This window comes from Balearica regulorum, chromosome 2, assembly GCF_011004875.1.
Source record: "Balearica regulorum gibbericeps isolate bBalReg1 chromosome 2, bBalReg1.pri, whole genome shotgun sequence".
In the NCBI taxonomy this organism is placed as follows: domain Eukaryota; kingdom Metazoa; phylum Chordata; class Aves; order Gruiformes; family Gruidae; genus Balearica; species Balearica regulorum.
In genome coordinates, this window is record NC_046185.1 from 82,094,015 (window position 1) to 82,114,918 (window position 20,904).

At 37.4% G+C, this 20,904-nt stretch overlaps 1 protein-coding gene across 2 annotated transcripts in view; it reads right to left on the bottom strand.

Annotated features, from left to right (window-relative positions):
• The window catches only part of DNAH5 (dynein axonemal heavy chain 5), a 152,280-nt gene that overhangs the window by 114,898 nt on the left and 16,478 nt on the right, over positions 1–20,904 (bottom strand). The window contains exons 2-6 of one of the 2 annotated variants that reach the window (XM_075744824.1): positions 11,027–11,161; positions 8,592–8,676; positions 5,340–5,503; positions 3,469–3,690; positions 2,806–2,943 (exon numbers count right to left, since the gene is read on the bottom strand). In XM_075744824.1, the coding sequence (XP_075600939.1) occupies positions 2,806–2,943; positions 3,469–3,690; positions 5,340–5,503; positions 8,592–8,676; positions 11,027–11,161 (744 nt within the window). Of the gene's footprint in view, positions 1–2,805; positions 2,944–3,468; positions 3,691–5,339; positions 5,504–8,591; positions 8,677–11,026; positions 11,162–15,995; positions 16,282–20,904 lie in introns of those variants that run through there. The other variant, XM_075744825.1, reaches the window with a different exon arrangement.

Consider the following 20,904-nt stretch of genomic DNA (forward strand, 5'->3'; position numbering starts at 1 on the left):
GACCTTAATTCTGCTTGGCCTTTTTAGTTCTGAGTTAGAGACAGTAGTATCTCAAGAGCACTGTTACAGACAATTACATTTTCTGCAAATAACCTTCAAAGCATTTTTCAAAGTACGATTTTGACCACTGAGAATAGTGTTCACTGAATTGTTGTGATCCTTTTGTTTTCATTAAATGCACTGGTAATCACTGTTCCCTACTTTGATTTCTTGGCTAAGGTGAATCTTTTGCAGCAGTTTATTTGTTACAAGAGGTAGAGATGCTCACTTTAGTGACCATGATATAAGCATAGACAGAATACTTTTCCTAATGCAATATGGTCACAAGGAGCTCACAGTAAATGTTGAGGTAAGAATTGGAAGGAGCATATCTACTGTGGTCCTTCTCCAGTGGCTAATCCAACTACCAGCAGCCAGCTACTTAAGAATATTCTGACAACTGCTTTAGTTTTCTTCACAACCTTTTTTTCATAAGTATAATATTCACTGAAAATTTTTACTAGCTGTAACTTATTCTCCATAATATTTCACACGCTTCAGTCACAAAAAATAGAAGAATGAATTGCAGATCTATAATAGTGTGAAAGCTTGCATCATGATTATAATGAATGAGTTGTAAAAACATAAACTTTGAAATGGATCACTCAACATCTTGAGGATTAGGGTAGATTCAGTTGCACTTCAAACTACTTAGGAGGCTTCCTTATCTCTCATCAGCTCAGTGGGTTCAGCTTTTCTCTGTGAGCTGCGTAACATGGATTGAAATAATTTCTATCGACATCATTATGTTTTGCAAACAAGTTGAAGGGGAGACTAGACAAGTTTACATGGAAAAGAAAGAACCCAGAAAGTTACTGAATTAAAAAAATAATAATAATCTGGTTTACTAAATCGCTGAATTACAATTGTTAGAGGCTAGGAGAATACTGATGGGAAGTACTGCTATCAGCTTACTCTGCTTTTATGCTCTTCCCCAGAATCCACTTTTGCCTGCTGTCAGAGAGATGTCATTGGTTTAAAAGGACCTTTAATTCAAACCAGTAATGGTGGATTTTGTGCTAATTTGTTTATAAAGGATGAAGCCACGTTCACGAGAGGCCATACAAACTCAAGTCCATTGGAGAATGAGGTGATGTGGGGACAGAATTATCATGTAACAATAAGTTATTATAAGATTAACTGTTGATACGCCTCTGCTTGTTAATATCCCCCATTGTTGTAAGGGGTAATAAAGTGCCCTCATGAACCTTGCCATTTGTTAAGACTTTCCTTTCCTAAAAATGCAAGATAGCTATGAAAACTTCTGTCCAGTCAAAAATTATGCTTCAGATCCCTCACATAATAAAGAACAAAAAACATTTAATGTCAACACAAAACATGGCTCCCTTCCTCCAATTTCTGAACAAATCTAAAATTCTTAAGTTTGGAATTAAAATCCATAAACCCGTAATGCAATTCCAAGAATGAAAGTAAACTAAACTACCCTTCTTTCACCAAAAAAATAATGCACAACTAAAAATCTCTCTGTGACATCTGGGTTCATTAGACCAAAGGTCTTTCTTGCTTTGCTAAATTAACGATAGCAAACGCTTTAATACCTATTTTACCCTGTTTGGCAATAAGTGAGTAGCAAAAGAAAATAGAGTAAATCTTTCGGAAGAAGTGCAGCTAATTGCAATACGTTCTCCTCACCAGTTTCAGTTCATAAGTTTAAAAAAAAAAGAAACCTCTTTAATTTATATTTTCTTTCTTCCTTTTAAGAGGTATAGGCTTTAATAAAAGTCTGTCATGTAGCCGATTTCTTAATTTGCCAATAAACATATTTCTCTGATAAAATCTTTGCAGTAAATTCTACAAGCAGAACAGAGAATAAGGTAGCAACTAAGAAAGCTGGAGAGGGACTGTTTACAAGAGCACGGAGTGAGAGCACAAGGGGTAATGCCTTCAAGCGGAAGGAGGATAGATTTAGATCAGATATTAGGAAGAAATTCTTTTCTGTGACGGCGGTGAGGCACTGGAACAGGTTGCCCAGAGAAGCTGTGGCTGCCCCATCCCTGGAAGTGTTCAAGGCCAGGTTGGATGGGGCTTTGGGCAACCTGGTCTAGTGGAGGGTGTCCCTGCCCAGAGGGGTTGGACCAGGTAATCTTTAAGGTCCCTTCCAACCCAAACCATTCTATGATTCTAAGTTTCCATTTTGCAAGTTTAAAAGTTACTCATTCTGTCCGCTTCCTTAATGTCTGCCTGTACAGGTATTACAGAACTTGTTTCCCTGAGCTCCTATGTTTTACATTGAATGGATTGCTGATGCATAGACCCCAAGAACCTGATGTTGATTTCATGCAATAACTCAATTGGTAGTTGAATTTCTGAAAAGAACTTTAAGATCTATGCTATATGGTCTACAAAGGACCTGCTTCTGAGATTAAAGAAATTGCAATTACAAATCTCATCTGTAATTTTTATCAGCACTTTAAAAATAAGTGCACTGACTTTACAATACTTCTAACCACATTAAGAGGTTCCGTTCCACCAGCACATTTTCTCTTCAAAATGAGATGATTATCAAATACAGGGAACTAGGCTTCCAAAGACATGGGTACACTCCATTTACTAGTAGATGAAAAAAGCTCTCTGTAATATTCTCATTGAGAAGTAAAAGCACACAAAACAGGCCAACAGTATTTTAAAATACAGGGATTGATCACATCTAAATTTATAGAGAGGTGGCTAAATATGCCAACAGGATTACTCATCATCTGGCAATATGCAGATGTTGTCATATATCACATTTGTCTGGTGTTTCACCTGCTCAATTTGTTTGGTCCATCCTTTCATGCATACTTCTATTCTTTCAAGAGCGTCTATGCTGTTGGCAACCATCAGATAATCTGAAGGTCCTCGTAGAGTTTTGAGATCATATGTTTCACATTTCCTCAGATTGACCTAAAACACAAGTTTATAAAAAAACCTGAAACAGGTTTCCCCACTTGGGGTATCTCACTTCATATACCCACTTCAGTTTAAATTAAACTGGTTTGAGCCAGACCTGGACAATTCACCAGCCTGGCAGCTGTGCTCTCAGCCTTTGTGAAGGAAAGGGCACAAGTAGGAACTAACAGTTAAAGCAACTGTGTGTCATACATTAATCATTCTTGGTTTAAGCAAGGCCACAGCCATTGAACAGTCAAAAAGTTAATAGCTCAAAAGAACTGGCACCAGAAGAAACAATAACAGAATCAGCTGCAGAATTGTTAAAGCCACAAACTTTCAGAGACATTAAAGCCACAGATCAGTGTATCACAAGTTACTGACAAGAACAAACAAAAGTGGCATTTTTTTTCTCCAGTTTAACAGCAGCAATTTTTAATGAGTATTCTACAACAGGGTAGAATTCAAAAATTCAGAAGCTCCAGAGCAAGAGACATTCCACAGCTAACTCAATTTCTAGTTGCCACATGAACATACTACCTTTTCCAATAGACTTTGCTGAGTTCCTGATAGCACACTAACAAACGCTTGAAGGGAACCAAGGAAGTCCTGCTTAATATTGGAAGCTTGTTGAAGTTCACCAAGTTCAACCCAGCCACGGTCCATAGTCTGTAAAGCTGGAATGAAGATTTCTGATATCAACTGCTCCACACTTTTTAGTAAGCCATCTCGACCTACATTCATCATATTAAAATTTACTTCCTGTAAAAGAAACACAATACAAGTTAAAATAGAAAACAAAATTTTGCCATCATTACCTGTATTCCAGTCCTACTGCCTTGAGCACCTCAGAAATTACCTAGTGGGTACAAGTGTTCTTCAAGCAATAACAGCACAATTTCTCCTGGCAGGGGTTGCAAGATTTGCACCATGTCACAGTTTGTCATACAAAGCTGAGGAAATGAAGATCTGAAAACACTTCCAAAATATAATAAGAGTATGAGACCTCTATTTATAAAGCTCGGCTTATATAGGTGAGTAAAATTATTCCAGCCTGCCACTTCTGAAGCTACTAGAATTATATTTTTGCATATATTCATACATACATATATACAGGCAGAGATCAATGCACTTAAAAGGCTTAGATACCAAAAGAATTACAAACTATAGTTAATTCTGACTTGCAGTTGCCCAAAGATTTTGGTCCAGGAAGAATACCTCTATCTAGTTTAAGACAGAACAATTTACAGAACATCTGCTTTTTAGACATTCTGAAAAAAGACTCTGAAGACTTCTGAGGTAAATTGCAGGAATCTGCCAGCCATTTTTTGCTTCATTAGAAGGTACTACAATAATTTTTTTCAGCAAAATAATTTAACACCAAACCATTTGTATTTAAGTGTCACACATTAGACGTGTCTTCAGACATATCATTTTTACCTTAAAACTAGGAAAGACAAGTCGAAAAGTATTATTTACTATCACTAAGGGCTATATCAGTACTTGTGAAGAAGTCTGCTTTACACATCTTTCAGTTACAATTACTAGCTTGCAAGCATTATTAATAAGCAAAATATCTTGAAATGTTAAATAGTATATAATTGACCAAAATCTAAGATCTTTCAAAATCATTAAAAAAAATTAGGAGGTTAATCAAAAATCTTTAAAGCATATATCTGTAGAAATCAAATGATAATCTGGTGACGACGGCCAGCTCATCCACCCTTTACTCTTCTCTTTCTTATCTGGGCAAAATAGAGTTTTAAAAGTTCTCCTAGAAGAGGTGGAGGAAGTTAAAACTTGCCTGCTTAGGAGTTGTACTTGAAAGTTCCCATTTAGAAGTCCATAGAAAGTTTTCCACGACACTAAATTCTCATTTAGCCCATTGTTCTTATTTTAGCGCTCTGATTAGTTTGTCTGCAACTATAGGATTCCCTACATTTTAGTCCGTGCTCCTCGCTACTGGAGCACTTGATCCAGCTTTGTTCACATCAGACTGTCATATATTTAAGGAGTCTTTCACCAGTAAAAACTTACTTATATATAATTTGCATATATGCTCTCAAAAATAAAACCATTTTTGTTTGTTTTTTAATGAATTTGCTAGTGCTTACTGAAATTTAACAGCTTATTATTTAGGTATTGACTAATTATTCTTTTTCATTTTGAACTGTTAAATTTTCTTCCTTAACATCATTTCTTCATAGCAACTTCAAGTTGCTGCTGCTAGATAATGTTGGTTTTTCCATTACTCTTTTTTTTGTCCTGCATTTCATTTAGCCAAACTGCGTCCTTTTACTGATTCCTCCTGCCAAAGGCTGTCACATTACATGCTGAAAACAAATACCCCATGATAAGAATTAATTTTAAACAAGATTAATGTACAGTGATCAGCAGTCACTGACTCTTACCTGATAGATATTCTCAATTGTGATGGGTTTAAGATGACTGGATCTAATGAAGAAAATGCATACACCAGTTAAAGCAACTTCTTTTCCCTCTGTCACAAATACTTTAGGTTTCTTTTTCTTTGTCAAATGAGAGTTGATTCCTGTTCCTGGAAGGCCAGAGTGCTCTATAGATTCAAATAAAAGAAACCTTTAAAAAATACTGATTATTTATCCAAAGAAAAGTTTTCCAAACAAACAGTTCAGTCATCATTTGTGTATCTTTGAGTCCCAGTCCCCTGGAGCCGCCCCATGGGACTATCCACAGCCAATACACAGCATCCAGAGTCCTCACAGCACAGTAAGAACTATTTCATCTACTTTTGCCATTCTCACATCAAAAGACTTTCATTTCTATTAATTTGTTTGTTTTCTATTCCTTCTAAGAAAACGTTCAGGCTCAAGATCCTTTTACATGGCTCTATATCATGTAGTTGCAGATAATGCTCTATTGCTTAAAAAAAAATTAAAAAATAAATAATCAGCAAATGTAGTTTAGCTCAGGGGAGCTATTATCAACTGTCTTTGCTTAAGAACATGTAGACATAAGTCTAACATAAAAAAAAAAAATAAAAAATAGAGTGCTTCTGGAAACAAGGAGAGACAGGCCACAGCAGATTCTTTAGGGGGAAAACAAACAAAAACATTAATGGAGCTATAAGAGACTTTTCTATCCTTTCTTCTTCCCCTAACATGAATATGTTACTTTCATGTTTTGCAAGTGTTACCAACAGCCTAAGAGTCACCAACATGGGGAAAAAGATTGAGGGGAAAAAATAATTCTCCGAAATTGTGGTTTTGGCCACGTTACTTCTCTGTTACTAGTTTTCTAGTGTTTCCTCAGAGTAAAATGTGCACGCACATGCATCTCAGTGAGATGCTGCAACAATTAAAAAAAAAAAATCAAAAAGTGATTTGTTGATACCAGTAGTTAAAGGACAATATCCAAAGAATTGCAAAAAGTGACAAGTTCCCCACCTCTTTATTTTTCAGGCGTGTGTCCATCTGCTCCAGAGATCCCCGTTTTGGATCAGGTGGCCACTCATAAGTCCCCTCCCCACCCTTCTGTTCACATCACCTTCCCCCCTCCCCTTTTTCACCACAGCTCCTGCAGAAGTCTCTTTTTTGTTTACCTCAGAAGTACATCAAGGACTCCGTCACCAGCAAAACAGTCTTGACTCTGAGAATTTATGAATTTGATTTATTGCCAATTAACATAAACTTGCACTATCCTTGTACTTCAGTAATTACAGAGGCTAGACCAGCAACAGTTATCCTGGTTTTCAGGCCATTCCCATGACGTATGGGGCTGGAGTAGGTAGTACACTCTGCAGTCTCTTTAGAAAAGATACACAGTTACTGGAAAGGGTGCTAGAAGTTGTTAAGCTGCCTATTAAAAGTGCCACTCAAAATATTGCAAAAAATCTGCATATGAGGGTGGGCATAAAACCAGACTTTGACCCCTTAGGGCTCTGGAGTACACCTTCCTGAACGCAGAGATACACAGTCTCCTGCTCTGCAGAGGAACAAAATATCTCGTAGATACCCTTCACGGGGTCATCTTCTGCCCCAACAGAAGCATTCACTGATCCACATCAGGGTGAGAAAACCAGCTTGTATTTGAGGTAGTGTGCAGTAAGTACTTTAGCCAACAAGATGCATGTAATGCCATTAAAAATTCATTTAACTTTACTGATTAGTAGCCACCACTATAGCTGTGATTTTTGTTTTGCTAGCCTGAGAACCACAGCCCCAGAACAATCAGCACAGAACATTCTTTTACAAACTCTGCCCCATCTAAGAAGGAAAACCGTATAGTACAACTTGCACGCCGTGATGGTATTACAAGTAACTAACTGTACGCTCACGGCTGTGGGCAAGGGCAGTCTCCACACACACACTTCATCGCATGCTCACCTGCCTTCTCCTCCTTCACCACCAGTTCATTTACTTTTTTTTTTTTTCCCCTCCAGCATGCATGGTCTTGGGGACTTTTGTTTATTCACTCAATCCACATGTTGCTGTCAATTTGGGTTTTGGTTGGGTTTGGTTTTTTCTCCCCCCCTCCAGCTTTCCATGTTGCCTGCATCTAGCAGCACATCTCAAAGACCAAAGGCCACCATAATCATACTGTAGGGCCATCTGATCAGTTTGGGGGTAGGTAAGGGGGACTCTGATCTCTGATTAGATTCCTAGGCTTTGCCCCTTGCCTCACACTGTCTCCAACATAATCCCACCACTTGAACTCAGGCATGTTAAAACTTGTTCAGCAGACTCCTAAATTGCTGACTGAGTTTGTATTTTCATTTAATTTTCTATATGCATTTAAATTTTTAATAATTAAAGTTGTTTATATCCTATTAAACAGTCTGTTCATACCTTTTAGGTATTTACATACATATTTACTGAAAATACATAAAGTATAAATGTGTATTTGTACACTCATATAGGTATATGTTTACATATGTATAAAAACGTATATTTACAGAGATACATATAGATGTATTTACAAGGCCCTTCTTGTATGCTCCCCTTGTTTACCCCGGATGAACTCCAGCCAATCCATCACAGGGTCTCAGAGGTCATACGTTGCCTCGCTAGTCCCAGCGGCAGCAGCACTGGAGGCTCTGGGACAGAAGCCATGGGCAACGGGGGGATCTCCTTGTTACAGAGGTCCTGAGCTGCCTCCAGGCTGAGCAAGAAGGAGGCTTCCCCCAGATGTGTGGTAATATGGGGGCACTGGGGAAGGGGATACAAGCAGAAGGGACTTCTGGGGTAATAGCCTGCTGCTGCGCATAATAGCCACACTCCCGGGGCCATCTGTCATGCAACAGGACCGCCTGGATGGATGGTCATGAGCCAAGAAAAGAGGAGGGCTTCTAGGGCCAATTGGTAGGGAGGGGGCAGAGCACCTATCACTGCTCACCTTGCATGAAACTCATCTTTTAACTATTGAAAACCATTTTCCAACCCACCAGGCAAGAGTTGCTGGGCTTGCAAGGAAGTACCTTGCTGCTGCATAGTAGCAATGTGTGGAAGTGCACTAATAAGCCTCAGTAATTTCATCAATCCTCATTTCATGAGCAAGGACAGATGTCCCAGTATGACCAAACTTGCCTTAAGCGCCAGTTTATAAGAACTTTACTATTTGTTTTTTCCTTGCACACTTGATCAGCACAACTATAACACGTTGCAGGAAAACCTAAGTTGCTTTACCTGTATCTGTTGCCTCCACATCTTGATAGTAGAACATCAGATGACGCAGACCTCCAGGGACCAAGAATTTGTCAATGCGCTCTATCTGTTTGAGATGATGTTGATGTAATCATGCATCGCGTACCCACTATGAAAAGTTTAACTTGCTCAGATTTTTAACATACAGGGCTGACAAATACTCATCACATTATCATTGTTCAATACTAAAATTATACCAGGTCCAGTTACTACCTCCCTAAAAGAGGACTGAGTTGCCCTGTCCTTCAGCAGCACACACCTACTCAATTGAATCATTTAAATTTTTCCATGCTATTCCATTGAATATAGCTATGTCATGCTTCAGTTTATGCTTCAGTTTACTGAAACCACTTACTGTACATGCTGTATATCGTCTCTCAAACTGAGGGCACAGGGCATTTCTTCATTTACTGAAGTGCAGCAGCACCTCATTGAAGTCCCTGACCTGTGTTATTCTTACTGCCATTCAGCTAACAGCAGAAAACACACAGCTGCAATTATTCCATATCATAGCAACAGAGGAAGCCTTTATTTATTTATATTTTAAGCATGAGGACAATTTTACAGTTCTTCATCAATTTAAGGCTGCCATCAAGCATCCTTGAACCATATACTGGTTGTGCAGCCCAGGCATCTCATGTACAGGCCATGCAAGCCTAGGAAGAAAGTAAATGGCTCTATGCTAGTATGCTGATCAGTCTTTCAGCACTTGAAAGTGTGGCCTAATCCATTATTTTTCTAGTTCTATGAGACTTTGTTTCACATAGGCCCTAACTACACAGCAATCTTACAGCAGAAAAGGTTTCTACTTCTAAAAATTCCTTCTTCAGAAACATTTGTTGGTACCATTTGTGCTTCCTAGTGCAGGAAAAAGGCTGAGAGATGACCAGCAGCAGGAAGAAAGCTGCATTTATCCCTCTTCCATTAATAATGGGCCTCAGTTATACCAAGATCACATAAACTGCTATTCCAGAAAATCTTGAGCACTCCAAGATGAGGTCAAAACAACCATTACACTTTTCTCTTTCCAAGTGTAAAAGCTGCCAATATTTTCTTAATCTGACAATTTTTACCCGGCCTGAAAATTATATAATGTATAATTTTTACATATAATTTTTTTAACATATATATATATATATAAAAAAGTTGCCAGGAATACCATTTAAAGATAAAATGCACAAAGGCTGAAACAAGTTCTGCTTTTTAACTTGCGTGACAGCGTTCTACACAGCTGATACTCTTATATCACATGGAATCACAGAAACGTTGGAAGGGACTCCTGGGACATCTCAAGGCCAGTCTCCTGTATCATCAACAGCAGCTCAGGTCATCCAGAGTTTTCCCTAGGCTGAGTCTGAAAAACTTCAGGGACAGAAATTATACAGCTCACTTGATTAACCTATTCCCATGCTGCATTACTCTCCTGGTGAAGAAGAGTCTCGTAACGTCCAATCTGCAAGTTGTGGCTATCACCTTTGTTATAACATCTGCAACCACTGAGAAGAGTTCAGCTCTGTCATCTTTGTAACTGCTCTTCAAGCAACTGCAGGCTACTATTTGACTGCCTCTCAACTTCTTATTCTCCCTCTTCTCATACTTTACATGTCCTATGTCCCTCACTATTTTGGTAGTCTTCCACTGGACTGCCTTCAGTTTCTCAACACTATTAGCACTGAAGTGGGAATGCCTAAATTGGAGGTACACAGATGGAAAGAGAATGCAAGAGAAAAAAAAAAAAAAAACCCAAACCACCACACAATCATGTTTAGCGTTGGGGAGTAAAACAAGATCTACTTGCTGGCTCCCTAGGTTTTAAAAAAATAGTGATTTCTTTTCAAATCACAAAACTTATCTCCATTGCATGTAATACTTACCATCAACTTTGATGCACGGTTTCCTCAAAATACATGTTTCTAACTGGTTACCCCCTGCATTAGCCCTCATGCAGTCAGTCAGATCACTTAGCCATTCTATTTCATCAAGTAGTTTCCACCTGATTTAATCTCCTAAACTAGATCACAATGTAGTCTCACAAATGCTGGTGACAGCCTAATGGAAACAACAATAACATGCAGCCTGCTGTGAGTAGAACTCTTGAATCTATATGTCCTATGTATTCAAGGATTGAGAGACTTTATGTTGTAGATCTAGTATGAAATAGTGTCACAGATTACTGTACTATCGATAACCATTGGAAATAAAAGTTATAATCAATTGAAAAATCAATATTGTTACAATAGGTCCTGAAACTAAAGACACTTTTGTTCAACTTACAAAATGCTGAGAAATAATTTTTTTCTATGTGTAGACTTGAGTCATCTCAGACACAAAGTCTGACAACTATCTCAACTATCTCACCAAGTATTTGATAGTTCTAAGGTACCCTATGAGCTTCACTATCAAATTCATTAGATTACCTGGTTACCATCAAGAATAGCATCTTCTACTTCCGCTTTGTCCAGATTCACACAAGAGGCGACAGTATCCAGTAGGTAATCATGCCTGCCGTCCAGCCGAGCACGTTTAGCCTCCCTCTCTTCCGTGAGCTTTTGCTGTTATAAAACACAAAGTGAACAAGAACAATTCACAATATATTTGAAGGCAATTCACAATATTTTTGAAGGCAAAAATAAAGACATTTCTAAGATTTATTTTAAAAAGTAAAGGCTATTACATTCTTCTATACTTGTGATTTATGTTTTTAAGGCACTCAAATGAAATGTTTAGAAGTGACCCCTGTTATGATTTTACAGTTGATTTCCTGTGTTCTATTGTCAGATTTAGCACAAAATTTCTAGCATCAGTCTTTTGTACAATATTATTTATTTGTGGAAAGGCTCTGCAGGGGGGAAAAAAAAGGGTTTTTTTATGTACAGCTCTGTCATTCTTCAATGACATTCTTCTCTGTCACCCTAAATCATTAGTCCTAGCTTTTCAGTCTAGTCACATATGACCATCAAGTCAAGACAGGACTCTAACCTATCTTTGTTATTCATGGAAGATATTGTAAGCGTTCTCTAATAAAGAAAGATGCTGCTAGAGGAAGCTAGGCTTTCATACATTAACTCTTTAATAAAATGGGAAGTAAAACAAGCCACAAGCCTCAAGGTACACAAGTGTTTACAAATGTGCTTAACTATAGCTATTATACCATTCTTCAAGCAGTATGCCTACTCTTCTAATTAAATTGAATTCCCATATGTAATACACCTCATTACATTATAGACAAAATAGCCTTCTGGAATAGTTACTGGTATTATTGTGCTTGCGGATTACAAGATTTAATATAATTTCATTTTCAAAAGAAATTTAGATTTATGTTTCATTGGTGGTAAATTCAATCTTTATTTCCCTAGTGATTATGAAAAATCTAGTAACTCTGTAAAGTATGCACAAGTGATTTATCCACAAGCTTCTACAGAGCCAATAGGACTTGCATAATATACTTTATACCCTTATGTAAATATCTTTCCTACTTCCTGAAGGAATTTTCAAATATTTGGTAAACTCGTAATTACTAGCATGCCTTCATAAACACCAAATGCACTGGAAATGTTTTTCCATGTAAAAGACAGATATACAAATCATGTTCTTTACACAGATATGCCTGAAGAATGCAGTAGCAGATTAATTTGTACATGTACTTTACGCTATTTTACCTCTGTCATTCCCTAACATGGTCTCCACTTTCCCAGAAGTAAAATGTCATCACAGGATTGGCCTTTCCTACATGTTCTCAAATCAGAGTAGAATTTTCCCCCCTAGTCAGACATACAAAAAGCAATGATTTGGGGCTGAATCAGCTTCACATTAGATGATAAAATTAGAATCCTAAAAACTGCTGTTTAAGGAACTTGAGCACAACTGATAATGCATCTTTAACATAGAAAAATACAACCAATACTCAGCCAATTAGTGAGCTTCTGTTTAATCCAGCAAAAAGCTCTTTTTGTTTTACTTAAACTACAGAGAAACTACTTCTGTGCACTGCTGTGTTCCCAGCATAGAACTCCAGATATAATGCTACACAAGGTATTCATCTCACATTGGTTATCAATTCCCGACTCCACCTACACAGATGCCCCTTGGTATGTTCATAGCCTCCATTTCTTCTCAAGTTGCTCTTTATGTAGGCTGAAATCACGAGCACCTTCTCGCACCAGGCAATCATGTTGCAGTTCTTTTAATGCTTTCCAATCCTTTAATTGCAGTCTCTCAAGCCTTGTAACAAATATACTAGCTATTGTGTATAGCTCTTCACATAGCATTAAGCAATATTTGATGTCTAAGTCCAGTAACAAGAGCATTCATTAATATGTCACAAAACTTTAAAAGTCTAGTTAACTTAAATTGTTTTAATGAACCGTACCTAGAGAAAACAGGGAATTACAAACTAGATAGTAAAGCTATAGTTTTATGAAGATTAGGACGTACACTTGCACTTATCACGTGTCACTTCTGGGAGGCATTTGCATTGTTCTGGTGGATATCTCTGTAATTAATGCAAGTTGCATGCATGTTTTTCCTGATGGTAGCTACAAGGCAATTCAAGCACACACCCTGCCTGTCATGCTTCCATATTTTGGTGATCTGTCATTTCTAAGAATAACAAGTCCTCCCCAAATGAGGTGTTCCCCAGTCACAAAAACTCACTTCTCAGTTGTTGCAGTCATCAGAGGACACTTCTGCCTCACTTTTAGGATTAGGTTGTCCCAAAAATAGTAGAAGAAACCTAATTTCAGTGCTTTTAATAGCAAGTCATTAATTTTAATATTTAACAACACTCAGAAGCTAGACTGGAAACCTGTCAGAATATCACTTTCCATTTGCATACTTTGCAAATAATACATTTCTAAGATATTCTTTACTTCGGATAGGAATCTCAGGGAATGAATTGCAAGAAAATGTTGAGCTTTCTACCTCTTATTCTTCCTTCCCCATCTTTAAGGGCCCAACATAAATGAGAAAAAGGCTTATGGGGGAACAAGTATATTTCTATTCCAGATTTGTTTCCTTCCCAATTTTTGCATAGGGGTGCATTTCAGGCCCTCAATCCTTTTGTATCAACCATAACTTCAGTGAAGGAATTCACTAACCTGTTCTCAAAATTCAGTCTTTGGACTTTAAGATGCTAACTTTGACTACCCTCACGTCTTGCTTCAAACCAGCAATGTGGTCGTCGCCTAGGAGTTTTTGTATTTTTTACATCCTGCAGGATTCACTACAGAAGTACGCATCCCTAAAGAGCATCTGTACAAAAAAATACCAAAACCCAGGCAGGTTTATGTACTTCTAATAAACATCATTTAATAGAACACTGAAAGAGTAAGATTTGAAGATGGAAGGATTGCTAAAACACATAAGCTATCATTTATGTAGGTAAGAGATTAGTTGCTGGTTCGTGCAGTAACATTTATATGCAAATGAAAAGTATCAGCAGCAACTCTGACCAAGGTCGTACACCAAAGTCTCCCTATTATGTCCCATGATGTAGGAGGACCCAGATGGAACAACATTTACGAGAGATGAATGCTTTCTCACTCAGGTATCTGGACGGACTGTCTGGAAGGACTGTCCAAGATTTTAGATGGTACAGCTTGACTTCAAGTTCTTCATTTAGATGAATAGCAGCACAGCCACCTTTAGTTTTGTGTTTCTTTTCTCCCCCCCAAGTTAGTTACAAAGGTAAGAAAGGCCATATGACACATTCCCTCAACAGATGCAAGTCCAAAGCTACACTAATTGACAGAAAAGTCCTTCTTTGATGATTAGTCTAGTTAAAACAAGTTACTTGTTATATGTTACAAAACCTTAAAGGTTTTATATGTTATAAAACCTTATATGTTATAAAACCTTAAAATTCCTAATATGTAAATACCAAAATTCCTTAAAATTCCTAATATGTAAATACCAAAAATTTAGCACAGGAAAATAATTTCAGTAGACATCTGCTCCTGAAGTAGAATAAAGGGGAGATTCCTAAATTCATTTTAACATACACCTAAACCCATAACCATCACACCATCAATCTGAAGCAATAAATGGGGATTAACTTAAAATTAAAAAAAAAAAAAAAAAAGTGTTTTCTAACTACCACAAGAGTGTAGAAGTAGTATATATGTTTAAACAGAAGGTACTGAAAGATCGGAAGTTGAAAATGCCAAGGGTCCTTTCTTTGAAACAACAGCCTTAGAAACCAAATATTGACCATTGCCAACTTCTCCATTACAGAATGCAGTTGCTGATGTGTCTGCAGACACTCAAAATGGGGTTAGCATGAATGTTACTTAGTATGCAAGTCATAACTGCACAAGTTAAAACTTGTTCCTGAACACAGTTTATCCAGCAAATGATGCATTTGTTTGTCAGAATACTGTGCATTACTGAATTTAGACACACTCAGATCAAAGTCTTATGGATGAGCAATACAGTTGAACTTTACTGGGAAGTTCAATAGTAAAAAGAGTCAAAAAGTAAGAGTGTTCTATTGTTAATTTACTGTCTTATCCAAAACTTATTTAACCAACATGGCATTCCTCTGTCTCTCCTTTAAATTGCTAAGATGTTTTATATTGCTCACAGATGTCCCTGTAAAAATAAACTGCAAACCATTTTATACTTTTCAAGCACCCTGAGTTTTCAACGGACACACACCTTTTTATTCACTCCTCTCCAAAAAAACACACACCCTACAGAATTAAGGTGATCCCCTTAGCTGACTCTTAAATCTCAAACGTCAGAGCTTTCCCGCATTTGCTATAATATTGCATTAACTCAGGAACAATTTGTTCAAATAACCAGCTTTTAAAATTTTTCTAAGGGTTTTAATGACTTCTATAGTTTATTATTGTTTCTCAATACTATGTAGTACCTTCAAAATTCTGTTCCCATTTTATAAGTATGTGTAAATTGATGTTAAACTTTGATTTTGCTTGGTGGCAGAGCACAACCCTGTTTTATTGCCAAATCTAGCATCAAGCTCTTTATTGTGCCAGTATAACATTGGTGAAATTATACCATTACGAGACCACTGCAACAATACGGACAAGAAACAAGTGTCAGTAGCCAAATGCATAAATATCTCCGAGTGCCAATTTACTTCTCAAAACAAATCATGCAACTAAGACTTTATTGATACCCTACCAATTAACTTACAAAAAACCCCTACCTCTTTGACAAATACCTATCCCAAATACTATGTTATGCTTTAAAAGGCATAGTTTATCCATTTTAATGTAATTAGGATATTTTGTGAAACCAACATCATCCACTTACACTATTTTAAAACACACATTTTTCTTCCCCCCATTCCCCCCTCAATTTACACCTTTACTCAAACTATACAGTTACTAGCCTGGACCTAGTCTAAAGTTCAGTTTTCCTTACCTTTATAACTCTGCCAATGCTCTGCTTCCAAAGTTGCTTTCTTCCAGCTCTAAACATTGTACTATTCAATGTAAGAGCCAAGTACTGTTTTTCAGCAGTAAGCCTTAAACCATGGAACAAGCTGCTTGATTCATCATTTTGAACTCTCCCCCCAACCTTTTGTTCATATTTGTTTCATTCCTTATCTGTAGGAACACCAAAAAAGAAACCTAGAAAATACAGTGGGGACCTAAAAAATCAGCAACAATTAACCTTAGCTCTGTATCTTTTTCAAAATTCAGTTCTAATGTGCATTTAAATTACTTGAAAATTAAATTGGACTACTTTAGAAACTAGAGGTCTCTAACCACCAGAATTTACTGCCTATAGATTAGGAGTTGAAAATTACAGCTGACAACTACAGTGTTGTTAAGGTGATATTGTTTATATACAAACACCGCTCGATACGATTCATCATGCTCAAGGGCAACATAACCATTTGCAAAAGTCAATTTTATAACTGCTTATCTGATTTGTGTTTAGCCTTCTTAAGTAATCCTCATGTCAACAGACATCTTTGTTTCCTTGTCACAGATGATTGTTTAAATATATAGCAACAACAGTCAAGCAGCTTTCAAATAGCTTTTACCTACAGACTACTAAATTACCAAGATTTCTATTCATATTTTTTATACAAGCACATTCAGCCTGTTATTTTTCAGTTGTACAATGGTTGCTTAATATAGCAATTTTTTTTCAGCAAGGAATGTTAAGTTTTTTCTTCTTAAAATAGCCTTAATTTTTTCCATTTCAGTGACAGAATCTAATCTAATGTTCTCTTGAAAATGCCAAGAAAAACAAACTAATGATCCAATATTAGGAACAAGAAAAACAAGAAATTTTTACAACTATTTCAGGCTTACAATGCCTCTAAATATTTCTGCTTCCACTCATATCAATGCGAATCATATGTAAAAATCACTTGAAAACCTCAGTGTTGATAAAAATTGAATGAGTAAAAACCATTTTCCCCCATTATCTGATTTTTCCATACAATTTTCCCCACCTACTATAGTCAAATCTGATTATGTATACATGTTTGAAAGAGAAAGACTGAAAAAATTGCATTTAGTGTAAAAGTAAACATTGATAGCTTTCTCGGAACCATTTACAGCTTTCTTAAAATTAAATATGCTATCAAATATTACATATTGAGCTAATTTCTGGATATATTTCATAACACTGAAGAATTATTTTCTTCTTTGGAGGATGTATATGATTTCTAATGTAAAAATTCAGCCCAATGGGCTTGACCTTACAATGCATAAAGAAAAGCTCTTTTTAAAAAATAAATAAATAAATAAAAACTTGAATAAATCTCTGAAAGACCACCTAATATTCATGGATCTTTTTCATAAAATGATGTAAGGTGATAGCAACTAACCCACAGAACCAGAAAATCATGTAGGTTTAAAGAGATCTCTGGAAGTCATCTAGTTTTCTGCTCAAAAAAAGTCCAATTAGAAGGTGTTGCTCTGAGATGTGCACAGTTGAGTCCCGAATATCTCAAAGGATGGAGATTCCACAGCCTGTTTGAGCACTATAACAGTGTTTTACCACCCAGCATAAAGATTGCTTCCATCTGTCTAACCAGAATCTCCTGTGTTCCAGCTTGTGTATATTGGCTCTTACTACCATGCACCTTCATGAAAAGTCCAGCTCTGTCTTCTCTCTCTGCTCCCATTAGACATTTGTAAGCTGTAATAAGATCTTCCCTTAGCTTTTTCTTCCTAGACCTCAACAAACACAGTTCTGTAGGTATTTTCTCATACATCATGTGCTTTGACCTCCTGACCATCTTGGTGACCCACTACTGAACTTGCTCTGTCCAGCTGGCTGGCTATTTCAGCCCAGCATGTGGCCAGCATTCTCTGCTGCAAGGTGCTTTACTGGCTCATGTTCACTTTGGTGTGGAACAGAACCCTTCAGTCCTTCTCTGTAAACCTGTAGTCTAGCAAGTTGGCCACTGGCCTGTACTGTCATACAAGGTTATTCCATCTTACTGTAGGACTTAACATTTGCTTTTATTGAATTTATGTTCCTATCAGTCCATCTCTCAAACCCGTCCAGGTCTGTCTGAATAGCAGCCCTGCCCTCCACATATCACCCTCTCCCTCCAGTTTGTTATCAACAGACTTGCAGAGATAGACGCTAAAGAGTATTAGCCTCAGTATCAATTGTTGAGGGACACCACTAGAAACTGGCCACCAGCTGGATTTGGTACCACGTGGAGGCTGCTTATCCAGCCAATTCTCCACCCAAATTATCAGATAATTATTCATTCCATTTACCACCAGTTTGACTCTAAGGATATTATGGGACACCTAATATCCTTAGAGGCAAAAGTCAAGATAAAAAACACCCCATCATTGCTTTCCCCTTAATCACATAGACAGCCATCTCATCATAGAATGCAATCAGATTGGTCATACAGGATTTGACACTGGTAAATCCAAGATGGCTGTTCACAATCATCATCTTGGTCCTTCAGGTGCCACAAAATGGCTTCTGGAACAGTTTGCCCCACAATCTTACCAGGAACTGAGGTGCAACTGACTGGTCTGTAGTTCCCTCGATCTTCTCTTTTCCCTTTTATGAAGATGGGTATGACATTTGTCTTTTTCCAGTCATCAGGAACCTCCCATCATGGCCTTTCAAAGATAAGAGAGGCCACAAAATGACATCGGTCTCATACCTCAGCACTTTCAGGTGCATCCTATCTGCTCCCATGGACTTCCATATGTTCAATTGGCTTAAGAACTCCCTAATGCTATCTTTGGATACCATAGGTAATCCTTTCCATACACTCTGCAAGAAGGTTCAAAGACCTGGAAGGTCAGAGGGCAAACTCAACTAGTGAAAACTGAGGTAAAAAAGGCACTGAATACTTCAGCCTTTCCCATGTTCTTTGTTGCTTAGTCTCCTGTCCCACTGAGCAGTGGGCCCACATTTTCTTTTGCTGCCATTCTCATTTCCCTTCACCCTCCTCACAAGTTTGCAATCCAGCTGAGCTGTAGCTTTCTTAACTCTATCTCTGCACATTTGGGCATTGTCTCTATATTCCACCTGGGTGGCCCATCCCTAATTCTACCTTCTATGGAAGTTGTGTTCATGTTTGAACTCAGGGTCTCTGTGTTCATCCATGCTGACCTTCTGCAAGGCCTGCTCTTCCTTCTACACATTCAATGACCCGTCATTGCATTCCAAGGACAATGGTATTGCAGATCAACCAGTTTTCCTCTGTCCTGTTTCCCTCTAGGGCAGTCCTTCATGGGATCCTGCCAACCACATTCCTGAAGAAGTCAAAAATCTGCTGTCCTGAGGCCTAAAGTTGTGACCCTGCTGATTGTCTTGCTCCCTTCTCTCAGGGTTTTAAGCTCCACAGTGATCTCTGATCACAATCTCTGTGATCCTGATCACTGCAGGCAAGACTTCCCTCAACCTCCACGTCTTCAACTAGTTCATTCTTGTTTGTGAGTGGCAAGCCCAGCAGAGCATCTCTGTCAGCTCATTTATCATCCACAAAAAGAAACAGTCTTCAACAAACTCCAGAAATCTCAGTCATTTAAGTAACTTGGAATGAAGCATTTTTACATTAATTAAAAGGCTGGCAAAATTAAAATGACTGGCAATCATGACAGGGAATAATATAACCCATGGAGTGGACCCATGTATGTGTTAATATCAAATAATCACAACTTATTAACTTACACCGAAAACCACTTTGCAGCTGTAATATATTCTGAGAGCTGTCAGCTCTCAGAATCTTTTAAGTAGACTGCACTTACAGTACTAGATAACAGGCTGATCTTGGTTAGAGTCCTGGAAACATTTATGGAAAGCAACTCCCTGTGATCTTCCACCTCATTATGTGTTAAAAAGAAAAACTGAAAATAATGAAGTGGTTGAGACAGTACTTAAATGCTGTTGTCAGGTCACTATTGTCCTCGTGTCAAAAGCCAGACTTCCAGCAGGGCCAATTTAACACACCACTAATACAACCAACAACTCAGAAAACCAAGCAGCAACCTTTTGGTCTGCAACCATACGCAAAACTCTTATCACCTATACTGCTTCTTTGCCTTATACACCACAAAAATAAATAATGCTCAGCCTCAAATCTGGTATAGCTGACAACTGCCAAAACTATAAAAAAATTAAAAAGCTATAAAAATATTGCTTTAGGAATGTACTTTATGTCCACAAGAGCATTAGTTTGAATAGTGTATCATGGCTATGTAAATGGGCCAAATAAACCAGATCCATTTTAAAGGTTTTTGAACAGAACAATTCTTGCCGAGGCAGGGTCATGTAATCAGTAATGTAAGAAGGACTCCTTGTTTGATGACGGTACCAGATTTAACACTTAAAAAGTTTTTTACTATTTGCAAAAAAAAAAGTTTTCTTGCAGTTTTTAAATCAACTTTTAAAAATAAAATAAACCCTGTTCTTTTATCCTTTATTTTATTGGTGATCCACAATCAGATCTGTAATTTGAAGAATACATTTCCTCCCCGGATGCTTCAGGAATATAAGATCCATGGTGAAGTTGCATTATTGTTAATAATGTAATATATACATTAAGGAGGATATGCAATCTTGCATTATAATTGAATAATTTTAGTCTGTCATGTGTCTCTGGATAGCCTTGACTATGTTCAGCACCCTACAAGACATTATGTCAGATTTGGGGTAAATCACCACTATGCAGGTCAGTAAAGCCATGAAGTGCACAATCAACTGCATTAGAGATAAACAATTTAGATGAAAATATTAATTTGTCATATTAGTTTAGGAATTATGAAAGTTCATTTCACTGTGTCAGAAGATTATTTTTTTTGATAGTGTTATACTGAACAGCTTCGGCAAC